The 14,391-nt window shown below is 40.4% G+C and overlaps 3 protein-coding genes across 5 annotated transcripts; 2 read left to right on the forward strand and 1 right to left on the reverse strand.

The window, feature by feature from the left end:
• Window positions 1-139: 139 nt before the first annotated feature.
• On the forward strand, window positions 140-3,514 carry ppp1r27b (protein phosphatase 1, regulatory subunit 27b). 2 transcript variants are annotated; one of them, XM_067498409.1, is made up of 4 exons: window positions 892-1,741; window positions 1,834-2,026; window positions 2,123-2,273; window positions 2,810-3,509. In XM_067498409.1, the coding sequence occupies exons 2-4, from the start codon at window positions 1,837-1,839 to the stop codon at window positions 2,931-2,933; spliced, it is 465 nt and encodes a 154-aa protein (XP_067354510.1). In that variant the 5' UTR covers window positions 892-1,741; window positions 1,834-1,836; the 3' UTR covers window positions 2,934-3,509. The 2 variants fall into 2 exon arrangements, with proteins under 2 accessions (XP_067354508.1, XP_067354510.1); XM_067498407.1 differs by having other exon boundaries at window positions 140-2,026; window positions 2,810-3,514.
• Window positions 3,515-4,344: 830 nt separating this feature from the next.
• On the reverse strand, window positions 4,345-5,716 carry anapc11 (APC11 anaphase promoting complex subunit 11 homolog (yeast)). The gene is made up of 3 exons (XM_067498410.1): window positions 5,547-5,716; window positions 5,307-5,429; window positions 4,345-4,652 (listed from the first exon to the last, which is right to left on the reverse strand). Exons 2-3 carry the CDS (start codon window positions 5,413-5,415, stop codon window positions 4,507-4,509), a joined length of 255 nt encoding a protein of 84 aa, XP_067354511.1. The 5' UTR covers window positions 5,416-5,429; window positions 5,547-5,716; the 3' UTR covers window positions 4,345-4,506.
• Window positions 5,717-10,330: 4,614 nt separating this feature from the next.
• LOC137123954 (aly/REF export factor 2-like) lies at window positions 10,331-14,205 on the forward strand. 2 transcript variants are annotated; one of them, XM_067498420.1, is made up of 6 exons: window positions 10,331-10,650; window positions 12,262-12,417; window positions 12,500-12,647; window positions 12,737-12,803; window positions 13,569-13,734; window positions 13,829-14,205. In XM_067498420.1, the coding sequence occupies exons 1-6, from the start codon at window positions 10,459-10,461 to the stop codon at window positions 13,847-13,849; spliced, it is 750 nt and encodes a 249-aa protein (XP_067354521.1). In that variant the 5' UTR covers window positions 10,331-10,458; the 3' UTR covers window positions 13,850-14,205. The 2 variants fall into 2 exon arrangements, with proteins under 2 accessions (XP_067354521.1, XP_067354520.1); XM_067498419.1 differs by having other exon boundaries at window positions 10,332-10,650; window positions 13,566-13,734.
• The last annotated feature ends 186 nt before the right edge of the window (window positions 14,206-14,391 follow it).

Consider the following 14,391-nt stretch of genomic DNA (forward strand, 5'->3'; position numbering starts at 1 on the left):
TTCCTGCGATTACTCAAATGACTGGTTTATATAGTCATTTATCAACAGGAACATGATGTGTGTATGTTGCTTGGCAGGGAGGGGAGGCTTGAGTAGAGAAAGGTGATCGGTTTGATGTACAGTGTTGGGGGAAATTTAACAAAGCATTCCATCATATCCAAACTAATGTGGACAACATGAAATGGTGGCCAATAAACAAAATAAAATAAAAAAAAGTGCCTGCAGTCATTTGTCAAAATGCAGCTCCATTGGTGTTCCAGAGTGTCCAATACAACAAAGCATGATCTCCAACCTGCGTAGTTTGTGTGGTGGTGGTTTATTTTTTTTGATAACTTGTTTAGTTGTAAAACATTTGACCAATTTCACCATATTTAATGACCAAAAGAAATTCTCATTAGCCCTGCTGCACTTGTAGTGCTAATTGTAGCATGGTAAAATATGACACCTGCCAAACATCAGGATGTTTGCATACTTGTTTTGTGTTAATCTTCACACTTGGCTCCAACCACCTATGCCTATTCTTGGTTTCATCTACATTGCAGAAATCAACTGATGTTGATTATTGTGTGGTTTCTACAAACCCGTTGCACCTCTACTTTAAGGCTCCTGTGAGTCACTGTGAGGTTTAAATAATGTTGCCCACTCCACTCAGGCCATGACTGGTACAGGCCAGTAACACTGAGGAGACCAAAAAACACATCTGCCCATTTAGAGGTGGAACTAGCCCAGGATTAGCAGCTATCTGAGAGCTGCTCTTCATGCTACTGTTGCTATGGTCTAGTGTATCATGACTTAGTTGGGTGGGGTTTTTTCCACTAATCCGTGTCAGGAAACTCCAAGAATTTACAGTCCTACAATAAGCCAAGCAGCTGATATTTACAAGTATACTGCAACAGATGTTGGTATCATGTTTATTAATGTAGCATTAATAAACAGCCATAGTGAATGAGAGATTTCAAACTGGAACCTTCTGGCGGATCAACACTGATTAACTCCAGCTCAAGGTGTTGTGTTCATATTCATTTTCCACAATGACCAACGATGAAAATTAAAAGGTGATACCATTAGCGTAGTATGGTAAAGAAAAGCAACTAGCGTACGACCCTTGGACCAATATTTAGCATTTGTGCTGCTTTTCACAAAGATTTTTTCAAATGTTGCATCACTGATTTCTCAGTAGTTAGTAAGGATGATGTTTACCTGTACATTATTTGGAAATGATCATTACCCAACCAGTGTCTCACGTCAGACAGGAGGAGACTGAAGATGACAGCAGCCATACCTGACTGTTTATGTCAGTGCAGGTAATAGTAAACAGTCTACACATCGCCCTCTAAGCACCGGAAGTAAACCGCTTTTGTCCTGCCTGGTGTTTACTAGAAGCCTTCAGCCCCCTCTGAGTCACCACTTTCTTAAGTGGGGTGTGTGGGGGACAGGTTACTGCCTGCCGTGTGGAGACGTGAGCTGAATCAGGCTCGTGGGAGGGTCCTAACCCACAGGGATACTCATCTTCCATATCTTGCCACTGGATCTGTGAGGTGTCACGTCTTAAAATAGCCCGACAGGGAGTATAAGAAGACACAGAGGCTTGGCCCCGCAGAGGAGCAAGAAACTGGACAGCAAGAGAGCCACGCTGAGAAGATCTGACTGACCAACCTTTCTGCAGGAGAACAACTGAGCTCACATTGATCTGAGAGAATCTGCTTTAACTGGAGTTTGGAGGAAGTCAAACCAAACTGTTGTGAGTGAATTAACCTGTTTTTTACTGCAGGGAAAAAAAAAAAAAAGAGCATGATTCTGACCACAATGAAATACCCATGTCCCGTGTCCCAGGCCATGGGAATCAAGGCTTACAACCAGGGCATCAGGGTCAACTGCAAGAGCTCTGCCTCTCTGAAGCCAGTCCGCAGCGTGCACTTCCCCAATGACATTCTTTTCCTGGACTATGTACGCCACGGCGAGCTAGAGAGGATTGGACGATTCATCCGAGCCAAGAGAGTCAACCTGGACACCATCTACCCCTCTGGTGAGAGCCACTGAAACAATAACGTAACCCTACTCCTGCAATTTTTAAAACCCCAAACATCCCCCTAAACTCATTGATGCCGTCTTCCTCATGCAGGCATGGCTGCCATCCATGAGGCCGTCCTGTCTGGGAACCTGGAGTGTGTGAAACTGTTGTTTCAATATGGAGCAGATGTCCACCAGAGAGATGAGGAGGGGTGGACGCCGCTACACATGGCCTGCAGCGATGGCTTCCCACACATTGCACGGTAAGCATCTCATTTATTTGTGACTAATTAAATAACTCTTTTGGTTTCAAGCAGTACCACAGTTTGTAAGTGGCAATGACAGGAAGGTGGTAAAACATAAAATATACAAAGTTATAGAAGTAATCTAAAGGCTACAGCTCTAAACAGACCAAGTAAGACTGCAGACCATTGAACTGAGCTAATGTTACATTTTTTTCACTTTTGTATTAAATTTTCTATATTAGGGAAAATTATTTAGTAATTTGTCTTTCAAAAGTTATTTTAAAATTGTTCAATGTGTTTCTGCTGATGAAGCTTCCAGTTTCTCTCAAATAATATTCAGTAGGAGGTAGCTGACATTTCACATTCACAAGCACATGGCAACACACCTACAACTCCACACACACACACACACCACACCACAGACGTAAGACAAGCTGGAGGATCGGATGCACTCTTTGACCTCCCCTGACACTGACTTACAGCAAAAACTGACAGGACATTTGCCAAAGATCTGACCTTTTTGACTAAGCAGGGTCACATTGTGTTTCTTCCAGCTACCTTCTCTCGCTGGGTGCTGACCCTGAGCTGGAGAACAACTGCGGGGAAAGGCCGGCTGACCTCATTGACGAGGAGAACAAGGAGCTGCTGGAGCTTTTTGGGCTGGCTGACAATGACTGAAAAAAAAAAAACTTGGCCCTTAAAGCCACAAACTGGCCTGAAAACCTCACTGCCCTCTTATGTGACTGCTCTGATGTCAAAAAAGGTCACGTCAGTCCACCATCCTGAAGTATGTGAGCTGCTCCATCTCCAAAGGTCAGCCACTGTGGATGTCTGGTGAGAGGAGGGCAGACAGGGCTCACTGGCTGCCTCCTGAGAAGAGACGTCTGCTGTTTGAGGGTCCTTTCAGATCTCCAGCAGTGCAGTGATGGAGCTTCAGATCGCTCTCAGTGAACTGAACAAATCATCATTTGATTTGAAGTTGTCATGTTTATTTAGCATGTCACTGGAATTAGGACGGCTGGTGGGTGTTGTGAAAGCTGAATCTGTAGTGGCTGTAGTTCTTTGGATGCCGAGATCAGCAAAACCACACAGGCTTGTGTTGACTGTTAGGTTAGCAAATGTTTACAGCTGATCGGTTTTTCCAGATCCAGCAAGTGGTTTTTGTGTATTCTTGCCTCGTTTTTAGTTAATTGCATTCAAAATCTGAGTTGTCGTGACCCCGATTAAAGCCTGTTTAAATCTTCCACAAACTGTGTGCAACAAAGCACAAATGCTTGTTTTCATTTCTCAAAAGACTCAAATCAAAATTTTTATATACAAAATTTGTTTGTATATCTAATATGAACTGGTACAAATTGCTTCATCCCCTCATATTTTGGCCTGTTTTCATAACTTTGCTGTTCCTGCCTGGAACACCCCCTTTCTACCTTTGTTCCAGGAAGCTGGTTTGAGCAAAACAAAGCACCCTCGATAAAACCACTGTGCGCCACCTGCATAACATCAGACAGCACACATTTAGCCACAACTGACTATAGTTGTGCAATTAGCAGATAAAATCTTGAGATTAGATTAGACAGACCAGAAAGAAAAGAGGAGTGTGTATTAGCCTTTCATTCATCTGGTTGACAGAAACAACAATGCTGTGTTTGGTGAACAAGTAACCACACAGCTGCTCAAGTGGCCAAATCAACTTTTGAAATTTTAAACCTATTATAAGGTAATTTGATGTACAAACATACTATATAATCGTTTCAACTGTATTTCTGTAGAACCTTTTGAACCAAATATAAACTACCTTGGAGGTGCCTCTTCCGAATCATTGGTGCAAACACAAAAGAATCTGGTTTAAACTCATCAAACAGGATTAAAGTCAGAATCAGTCAGCGGCAAAATAAAATGCAGGTCAGATGTTTCTACACTGTTCTCCTCTTCTTTTTCTTATGGCTGTTTGATTTCAGGGGTCACCACCGTGAATGATCTGCCTCCATCTATCCCTATCTTCTGCATCCTCTTCTCTCACTGCTGCCAGGCTTCTTGTGAGGAATGAAACACTGTTACTCAAAGGAAGCACGCAAAGCAAGAGGCAGCGTGCTTGTGATGTGTATTTTAATTACATGCTAAATATATTTCAAATGCCCTTAACATTTGATCAGATGGACAAATACAAAACATTACATTATTTACAGCTCATATAAAATGAAACACGTGAGCAGGAGTGAATGAGTTACAGAGCAGCAGCGCCTCCACGGGCTCATTCTTTGAACTTCCACTCCTGTCGGCACATAGGACACTGCTGCTGAACCTGCTGCGAGTTCAACCATTTCAAGATGCAGTGCATATGGAAGCAGTGAGAGCACTGACCCCAGACCAACGGGCAGTCGTCACCAGGCACCTTACCTGCAAACAAGTTTATTACATTTCCAGCAATCAGAATTACTATAGTATTTACGTGTTCATGTTATTGAAATATCTCAAATAAAAGACTAATTTGACAACATTTCACATTACAAGCACAATTGCAATTTTTCTGTAACTGGATAATGGCATGTAACACTCAAGATGTTATTGCACTGCATATTTCATCGAATGAGATGAAATGCAACATTTTCATACGCTGTTTATTACTTCATGTTCTAATTTTTTGGCTGCTGTTTATGTAAAGCCTAACGAAATAACCACTGTATTCTTTCCAGGAGAATTTGCTATGTATGATAGCATTTTTATATAGAGTGTCCAGTGACAATTCTGTGACTAAACGTGGGAAATGTTATTATGATTCTTTTAAAAACGCTGTAAATGGGAATTTAAATTCAAGCACTGCTATGAGGGAATGGTCTGCTATGTTTGATTTAATAAACTTTTTGTTATTCGTTTTTAATACAAAAAGTATTTTATTACTTTACCCTGATATCGTTTCCACTCTGTTGATAATTGTATACAAGTTCAAACTCTAGCAGTTACGTGAACATGATTTCACCTGCAGGAAATGTGGACAGCACAGAAAACAAGTACAGCCAGCAGCTACACGTTAACGTTAGCTTGTGTACTCACAGTCTGGGCAGCAGCCATTGAAGGGGACCCTGCAGATCCCACAGTTCTCATCATTGGCCACCCACAACCAGGAGGCCACCCCGTTCCACTCGCGGATCTTCACCTTCATACCTCCTACTGAGTCTGACAGGAGCAGAAAACACTCAGCACCCTCTCATAGCAGAGAAACAGCAGAGAACGTTAGCTTAACAGTTACACATCTGTATACAGCTAGCGCGCAACAAAAGTTAGCTAACGTACCAAATAACGTCTCCTTCAGATATTCACCACGAGTTGGGTTATGACGTTTCTTTGCAAAGTAAATTTTACATGTCCAGTTTACTGCAAGTCAAGGGGAATATTTCAGAAATCCGGAGGGAAAAGCTTCGAATATTCTTCTTCTTCTCCTTCTTCTGCTGCTTCCTTTTCTTCTTCATGATTTTTTAAAAAAAAAATTGCGGTTGGTAAACAACGAAATGGTGCGTTACCGCCACCAACTGGACTGGAGTGTGGATCAGGAAATCAGGAATCTAATCATCTAACTTTCTATCTATCTATATTTTTTTACGCATTTATAAGTTGAGTGATTATTGTCCTTTCGGCTTATCCCGTGAGTTCAGGGTCGTCACAGCGGATCATTGTCCGCATGTTGATTTGGAACAGTTTTTACGCCACATGCCCTTCCTGACACAACCCTCCACAATTTCTACCGGGCTTGGACCGGCACTGCACAGCTGGGGAGGGGAGTGGGCTGTTAGGGGGCCCAGGGACAATTCGACATATAGTCAGGAATTGAACCACTCACCCTGTGGTCCGTGGACCACTGCCTTTACCAACTGAGCTACAGCTGCCCCTAAAATAATTTTTGTGTGATGGATGAATAGAATAATCTTTCTAATATTTGGACAAGACAAAGAAATGTGTTCGCTGACAAATGGATGTGTGTCTATCTTTCCAAACGTGTGTGCTGCCTCTCTACTACATTGAAATTACAAAGAGCATATGTAAAAAATCAGACAAATTATCCCTTTTATTTTAAAAAACTGCACAGTCTAAGAGGTTACATGTATACATTTTAAACTCAATAAATAACAATAAAACAATTTCTTCCAATTTTGTGACTCCCACAACTAGCCAACAGGTCACACAATACACTGTTGGAGAGAGGCCTTCTCCACCACTGTAGTGTTGTACCCTCCCTCCCAAAGACACACACACATGGGCACACAGAGGAAGAGCCAGAGGTCAACAGAAGTCCTAGATGGGGAAAACACATACTGACAAATGCTAAATTCAGTCTGAATGTCTAGAAACTGTAAAGATTACAAGAAAAAAACGTGTCATACATTTGTACAGACAACCAAGCTATGTAGGTGTCTCTGTATACTCTACAGGGTTCTACATGATCCTAAATCAGTCATGAAGGAGACACATATCTTTTGTCAAAGCACAAGTCTTGTATACACACAGAAAAACATCCGGCTACATGACAATTGTCTCAGATTCTCAGTAATGGGGGAACAGTTAGACATGTCTTTGTATACCCTAAAAGCTCTTATGTGAGCTTTTAATTTTCCTGATGGTTCCAGTGGAGCCTCCTCCAGATCAATGCGTGGAAAACCAAAGAGCTGGTGGTGGATTTCCGAAGGCACACACACTTTTCACCATCATAGGTGAAGATCTAGGCAAAGAATATTGAGAAAGTGGACCCTTACAAATACCTGGGTGTTCACCTGAACAACAACAAAGTATGAAATCAAAACCATAACTAACGAAACCCCCTGAACTGTGCAGAGTACTCTCAATGAACCTCTATTTTTTCATTTTTTTAATTCAAAAAAGGCAGGAACCAATGGTTTAAAATGTCTTAGTTTAATGCATAGTTATGTTAGATTCTCTTTGAGTGCGGGGGCTGGAATATTATGTCATTGGAGGTGGGGCAGAAGTTGTCATTGGGGTCAAAGTTGTCAAGTTAATGAAAGGGGCTTCCTTATAGCTCCGCATGCCGCTTTTACATATCCTTTGGCAGTTAACAAGGTGCTCAGGTAGTGTGAGTCCCGATATAAAAAGAATAATTGAAAAAATTGAATAATTTTCTTTATTATTCATATTCGGCACAGAGCCCTGCAGTTTACAGGATGTGTGGACAAAGTGCACACTAGGTGGAAGACTAAAGTAGGAGGTAATTAATCAAACTAGACCTATTAGTGGACAACTCTCAAAGGATGTTGCTTGAATGATCATGAGGTGTCAAAAATAAAACCGGGTAGGACACAAAATAGATCAACGTTCAAATAAAAGGGGAAAAAACAAAAAATAAAGACATTGAAAGGGTTGATTAAATGAAAACATCTGTATTATTAAATTAATAAAATCAAGAATTATTAAAATTCTAAATATAGATCAAACTTTATTGTTTTCCTAAAAAAGAAAATTATAAAGAACTCTCTAATATTAAAATCTTCATTCTTTGTAGGCTATTAAAGTTATAAATCCAGATTGCCACTATGTTTCTTAAGAGAGTTTTTGTTACCACCTCTTTGTCCATAATCAACTTGTTCTATACCAGCAAATCCACCAGAGAACTGTACTTAACATAACATAACACTGAAATCAATTACAAATGTCATTATTTGGGATTGAAAGAAAAATTCCACTTGCTTTTCAGTATATTTAAGCCCGGGTGGTTTGGACTGATTTGGACAACTTTCTGACACTCACACTTGGGACTATAGTAAATGTAATTAATTCCATCTTTTTATGTCAACACAAGCATATATTTATTGCTCAATTATATATTTGACACAGCATCCACAAGGTATTCTAAATGCATTCCAAGTCACGCTTTACAATAGTTCACAATAATTATTTAATATGTTATTTACATACCAATATGAATAAAATCAGAACCTGTACTGTTTTGTTTGACAGTCGTAATGTGGAAGACCCTAGCAATTAGGATACAAATGTATTATGTTTCATTTTTTTGTAAATCTTATTAAAGTTTTGTAATTCTGCAGGGGAAAGAAGACATGTATGCTAGGTTGGACACTAAGGAGGGAGAGGTAGATTTGTACAGGTTGGTGAGGCAGAGAGATAGAGATGGAAAGGACTTGTTGCAGGTTAGCGTGGTGAAGGATGGAAATATGTTGACAGGTGCCAGGAGTGTGATGGGAAGATGGAAGGAGAACTTTGAAGAGTTGATGAATGAGGAAAATGAAAGGGAACAAAGAGTAGAAGAGGTGACTGGTGGGGAGCAGGAAGTAGCAAAGATTAGTAAAAGTGAAGTGAGGAGGATGTTGAAGAGGATGAAGAGCGGAAAGGCAGTTGGTCCTGATGACATACCTGTGGAGGTATGGACATGTCTAGGAGAGGTGGCAGTGGAGTTTCTGACTAGTTTGTTTAACAAGGTCTTGGAGAGTGAGAGGATGCTGAGGACTGGAGGAGAAGTGTACTGTGCCGATATTTAAGACGGAATCTCCTTGGACTATGATGTTTGCAGATGACATTGTGATTTGTAGTGAGAGCAGGGAGCAGGTGGAGGAAAATCTAGAGAGGTGAAGGTTTGCTCTGGAAAACAGAGGAATGAAGCTTAGCCGCAGTAAGACAGAGTGTGTCAATGAGAGGGACCCAGATGGAACGGTGAGGTTACAGGGAGAAGAGGTGAAGAAGATGCAGGACTTTAAGTACTTAGGGTCAATGGTTCAGAGCAACGGAGAGTGTGGAAAGTAAATATTATTACAGGAAATATGTACTTACAAGCTGCATCCAGTTCCAGGAGGTCAGATCTGTGCCACAATGCCTTCTGGGTCTTTCCTAATCAACCAATGTCCTCTCGGCACAGTGAGACAGATCTTCTTCCAAGCCTTGCAAACTGGTTGCACCCGCAGTACTTAAGAACAATCGTTAACAACTGCTATGTCACAATATTTTTGAGATGGCCTGTAAAAAGAGATTTCTTTAGAACATTTTCTTGATTTATGCCTGTGTGCAGGTCCTTGACATGAAAGACCTGCAGTGGCATCTACGTAGTTGTACTGTATTCTCTCTTTAATGAAAAAATTTAAAAAAGTCCTAAAATCAGAAACCTTTTTTTTACTGAATGATATTACATCCTTTTTTCAATACTATTGAAGAACAGAAAGGCTGAACTCAGTGAATACTACTGCAAAAATACAAGGAAACACTTTGGAGCAAATGAAAGTTATTATCCAAAAATTCTATATGAGGACATGAAATACTTCACATTTAGTCCATTGGTTGCTCTCAACTAAGACACAGGTTCTTATCAACATATAACTTTCCCTTGTCTTTGATCCAGATTCCCAACCATGTTTTAAAGATGGATAATAACTGATCACTGATGGAAGAATTTTGTGTTGGGAGTTGCACACATAAATATTAGAGATTCATAATTTTGCAAGTCATTTCTTTGAGCTGGGAACAGGTTTTCCTTTTTTTTTTTTTTTTTACACGTTGTTTAGGGTCACTGAATGACATGTGAGTCAAAAAAGACGGAAATATTATGTGAAACCAATGCAATTTCTGCTAAGAAGGTGATGTTGAAGATAAAGTAGATCCCAGTTCCATTGCAACTTTTTCAAAACAGTAAACATACGTCATTCAGTGACACAAACCTTTTTTTAATTACTGTGTTAAGGGAAAACATCAAGAAACATTTCTACTGTTCACTTGGAGATGAATAAACCAACAAACTATTCATTGGATTCTGCATGAATCTGTGAGTAATTTTCATATTTCAAATGGTTGCAAGCTAGATTTATAATAAATAGGAACATCAATAATACAAACAATGGGAGGTGGCCAAGAGCCTAACATAGAATGTAAAACTTTTACTTGAAAGTGTTTATTAAATATTTGAATTACTAAACCAATGTGTTGCTCTTATCAGCGCTATCAATCAATATCAAGGAAATGTCTCAGTACAACAAGGAATTTCTAAACGTACACGTTTGTATTTCATGGTTAAATAAAGTTTTCTAGATAAAAAAACGAGAGGGGCGGAGCATGATCATCACTTCCGCGGCCTATTTACGCAGTTCCGCTAGTTTCAACACCGCGCCACTGGAGAGAGCAGCTAACAAACAATCGCGTCTTTGGGTCTGAAAAGTTTTGGTCGTCTTTATTGTTAAATACGGACTCGAGCTCCACGATGGCTGATAAGATGAATATGTCTTTGGATGACATTATCAAGCTGAATAAGAAGGGAAGCGGCGGACGCGGAGGAGGGTCGTCCGGACAGGGTGGAAGTTCACGTCGGGCCGGTGGTTCGTCGAGGCCGGTGCGGAGTCGACAAAATAACTTCAACCGTGAGAGAAATACCAGATCCACACCGTACACCAGGGTATGAAAGAGAAACAATTGAAATTATTTAAAAAAATGCCATGGCGATGTGTTTAGAATGTGATGTTTTTATCAGCCGTGGTTACCTGACAATAGACTTCCGTAAAAGGTGTTACCTGAAACTGTTGATCACATGTTCAACCTTGACTTCACGTGCTACATTAACTTACTGCGGGTGCTCTTTAGGCGCTACCTGTTACCACCATCGCTATGCCTGTGACCGTTTTCGACCAGCGCCGGTCAGAAGTTGTCTTTGTGCGTAACTCGGATGGATACTCACTAATCAAGATGGCTGCTTTGCGTGCAACTTTTTTCAGCAGAAGATTCCGTTAGCAGGACGCATCTGTTTGCTAGATTACCCACTATTTTTAAATCTATCTAAATCTATTGTATTTCTAAAACAGACCCGTTGGAAGCCATTGCAGGACCTTAAAGCTCAACATTTCTAATGAATAAAATGACGATTTCTCAGTTTCGTCGATTTAACAACACCGGCGCAGCGTTAAGAAACCATACAAATATCCCTCGTGTGCAGTTCACCTGTAAATACCCTAGATGTCGCCCTGACCTCATTTAAGAGTCAACATTCAAACACGTTTACTGATCCCATAGGGAAATTGCGTAGCCTTGTTAAAGCTGCTGTCCACGTGAAAAGTAGAAAGAAAGGGAGGGGGTCGGGGGACGAGTACAATAGACAAAGAAGTATAATTAAGTACTTCAATAAGTAAATATAAACAGCACTTTTTGTCCATTTTGACCATTTAGTTCCCCTCTTTTTTACAGAAAGGGATGAGTTGAACAGTTTAATGGCCTCTGGGAGAAAGGATGTCCTGTGGTGTTCTGTGGAGCACTTGACTGTGATCAGTCTCTGGCTGAAAGTGCTCCTTTGTGCAGCCAGCACACAGTGGAGTGGTTGGGAGGGATTGTCCAGGATTAAGGGGAGTTTGGACAACATTCTCCCCTCAGCCACAACATGCAGAGGGTCCAGCTTCTCCCCCAGAACAGAACCAGCCCTCCTTTCCATTCTGTTACTGTCACCTTCATATTGTTGCCCCAGCAAACAGCATAGAAGATGGAGCTGGCTACCAACGGACTCATAAAGCATCTGCAGCACGATGCTGTGTGTTCCTGTATAGTGATGCTGCATTAACTGACCAGTCCAGTTCATTGTCCAGGAGACCCAAACTTCCCACCAGTTCCTTTGTTTGTGTTGATGTTCAGCTGGACATGATTGTGCTCACGCCAGTTAACAAGACTGGCCACCACTGATTGATGCTCTGTAATATCTTCACCCTGGATACATCCAACAACCGCAGAGTCATTAAAAAACGTTTGAAGGTGGCAGGACTCTGAGTGTACAAAGGGTGAAGAGAAAAGTAAGGTAGTCATAAATCCAAGCAACCATGGAGGCGCCAACGAGCATGCTCATTAATTAAGTCGTTTGTAGAGACTAAAGCTTACTTCTAAATGCGGTGAGCTTATTAGGCATCTGTCTTCTGGTGTTACGTTTTATTCTTTGTTTAATCATCTCAAACAAGAATTTTTTTGTTTATATGTTGGAATTTGTGTTGTAGTAATCTGAAGTTAATGTTACTTTCTATTTTGTTTGCAGCCAAGAGAGTTGCCAGACAAATGGCAGCATGACATGTTTGAGGAGCATGCCGGTGGATATAAAGGACAGAGCGCAGGAGGTGACAGGAGCGTAGAGAGTAATGGCAAGCTGCTGGTTTCCAACCTGGATTTTGGTGTCTCTGAGTCAGATATCAAGGTAATTGACTGATCTGTAATAATATAGTATTCTAACATTAATATGTTGCAAAGTTAACTGAAGATTGTACTTTTCTGTCCAGGAGCTGTTTGCAGAGTTTGGGCCATTAAAGAGAACATCGATACACTATGACCGGTCTGGTCGCAGTAAAGGAACAGCTGATGTTCATTTTGAGACTAAGGCAGATGCTCTAAAGGCCATGAAGCATTATAATGGTGTCCCTCTTGATGGTGAGAATTTGGTCCTGAAGATATCGTGGCATTCTTTTCCTTTGCTTGCTTACTCAGAAAATGTAAAAATTCTTTGATCATGTCATAAGGTCGCCCCATGAAAATCCAGCAAGGGACTTCAGAGGATGAACCACAGAGTAGACCACCTATCCAGAGGTAAGTCTACATAGTTTGATCAGTGCTGTGTACAGTTACTGGTGTCTGGTGGCCCAAAAATGATCCACTTCAGAAATTGTTTTATGACACACTTTAACATTTTATTGAAATCCACAATTCCTTGACGATGAGTCCATTAAGGCCTTCCACAAAACAACGTAAGAAACCATGTACCCCAGACAGCTACACACTCAACCTTACACTACTACCTTGTTGCCATTGCCCACTACCTTTTAGTCCACATCAATCCAATAGTTGTAAACCAATCATTGCTTCTCAGCAAACGTCAAAGGCAGTTATGTGATTTACATAATCATTACACTTATACATCTTACTCTACCCTAAACCTTTACACAGCGACTTCACGACTAAGCAGAGCAAACACAGGGAAAACTCCCATTGGAGGATTAACGGGATAAAAATTTCACTGCGGAAAGTGCAGTGCTTTGTTTTAAGAACAATGAAGCAGCTCCAAGTCATTATATAGAAATGTCAATAATTCCACACGCTCTTTGTGAATGAATTTTCTGAACAGTAACCTCCTCTATTAATACATGGGTTCAGTCATACAACTTTTTACTAGGGCACTTTTAGAGTAAAGTCAATCAAATGTCAAAGCCAACCGCTTTGGGCATTTGCATTCTTGCTTACAGCACCTCGTTAATGTTACACCTCTTAAGAGTTACAGAACCATTCACCTATCATGTATATGTGCTTATTTATTTTTTTAATTAAATATTTTTTTTACATATTTGTTTTTAGCAGAGGTTTTGACCGGAGCAGGCTTGGACAACCTAAGATTGAGAAGAGGGAACGAAATGAGAGGAGGCAAGGTGGTGGGGGTTTCAGAGGTCGGGGGAGAGGTGGCAGAAACAAACCTCAACTTTCTGCAGAGGAGCTGGATGCCCAGTTGGATGATTACAATGCCAAGGTATGTGCTAAAGTTGTATAAAGGTGACCTGTTCTATATTGTGACCATACTATTAACATCAAATGATTCGATATGAATACATCTTTTGTTTCAGTTTCAGATGGACACCAGTTAGATGCACTGTAGGATCCTGCCAACCTCTACCTTTTTAAAATCTGATGACTGGGATGTGATGGTTCAGATGTTTGCCATCTAATTGTATGGAACAGTGTTTTTAATATTTCTAATGTTTTGTGGGACAGTTTGTTTGATTTTTCTTTTAGGCTGCCAGGTCCTGTGCTCTTTACCAAATGTTGGACTGTTGCCTTGAACCTACACAATATTTTATTTTTTTTTTATGTAAACATGTTTCAGTAATTTGACAGACTGTTTATTGTATAATTGATGTACAACAGTTCTGTCTTTTGGTACTGTATACTTGACATGTGGGCAAATTTCTTAGTGTTTTGTACATAAATGCATTATACTGAATCGTCTTTGTTTTTTCGCATTACTATTTTTTAAAAGCCTTGGGATGGGATTTTTTTTATTTTCTGAGAAATGACTACAAAAAGACTAAAGGGTTATAGAACTACAGTACATTTTTACTATTTTGTATTTTCTTTTAGCCAGGCAATCTTAGCAATTCAGATTATTATTACTTAGCCAGGGGTCACC

Source organism: Channa argus, chromosome 3 (genome assembly GCF_033026475.1).
Source record: "Channa argus isolate prfri chromosome 3, Channa argus male v1.0, whole genome shotgun sequence".
In the NCBI taxonomy this organism is placed as follows: domain Eukaryota; kingdom Metazoa; phylum Chordata; class Actinopteri; order Anabantiformes; family Channidae; genus Channa; species Channa argus.

Coding starts and splice junctions, on each gene's coding strand:
- LOC137123954 (XM_067498419.1), top strand. CDS start 10,459: ATGGCTGATAAGATGAATATGTCTTTGGATGACATTATCAAGCTGAAT. Junction 12,418..12,499: donor TCTCTGAGTCAGATATCAAG/GTAATTGACTGA, acceptor TTTTCTGTCCAG/GAGCTGTTTGCAGAGTTTGG. Junction 12,804..13,565: donor AGTAGACCACCTATCCAGAG/GTAAGTCTACAT, acceptor ATTTGTTTTTAG/CAGAGGTTTTGACCGGAGCA.
- anapc11 (XM_067498410.1), bottom strand. CDS start 5,415: ATGAAGGTGAAGATCCGCGAGTGGAACGGGGTGGCCTCCTGGTTGTGG. Junction 4,653..5,306: donor CAATGGCTGCTGCCCAGACT/GTGAGTACACAA, acceptor ACTTGTTTGCAG/GTAAGGTGCCTGGTGACGAC.
- ppp1r27b (XM_067498407.1), top strand. CDS start 1,792: ATGATTCTGACCACAATGAAATACCCATGTCCCGTGTCCCAGGCCATG. Junction 2,027..2,122: donor GGACACCATCTACCCCTCTG/GTGAGAGCCACT, acceptor TTCCTCATGCAG/GCATGGCTGCCATCCATGAG. Junction 2,274..2,809: donor GGCTTCCCACACATTGCACG/GTAAGCATCTCA, acceptor TGTTTCTTCCAG/CTACCTTCTCTCGCTGGGTG.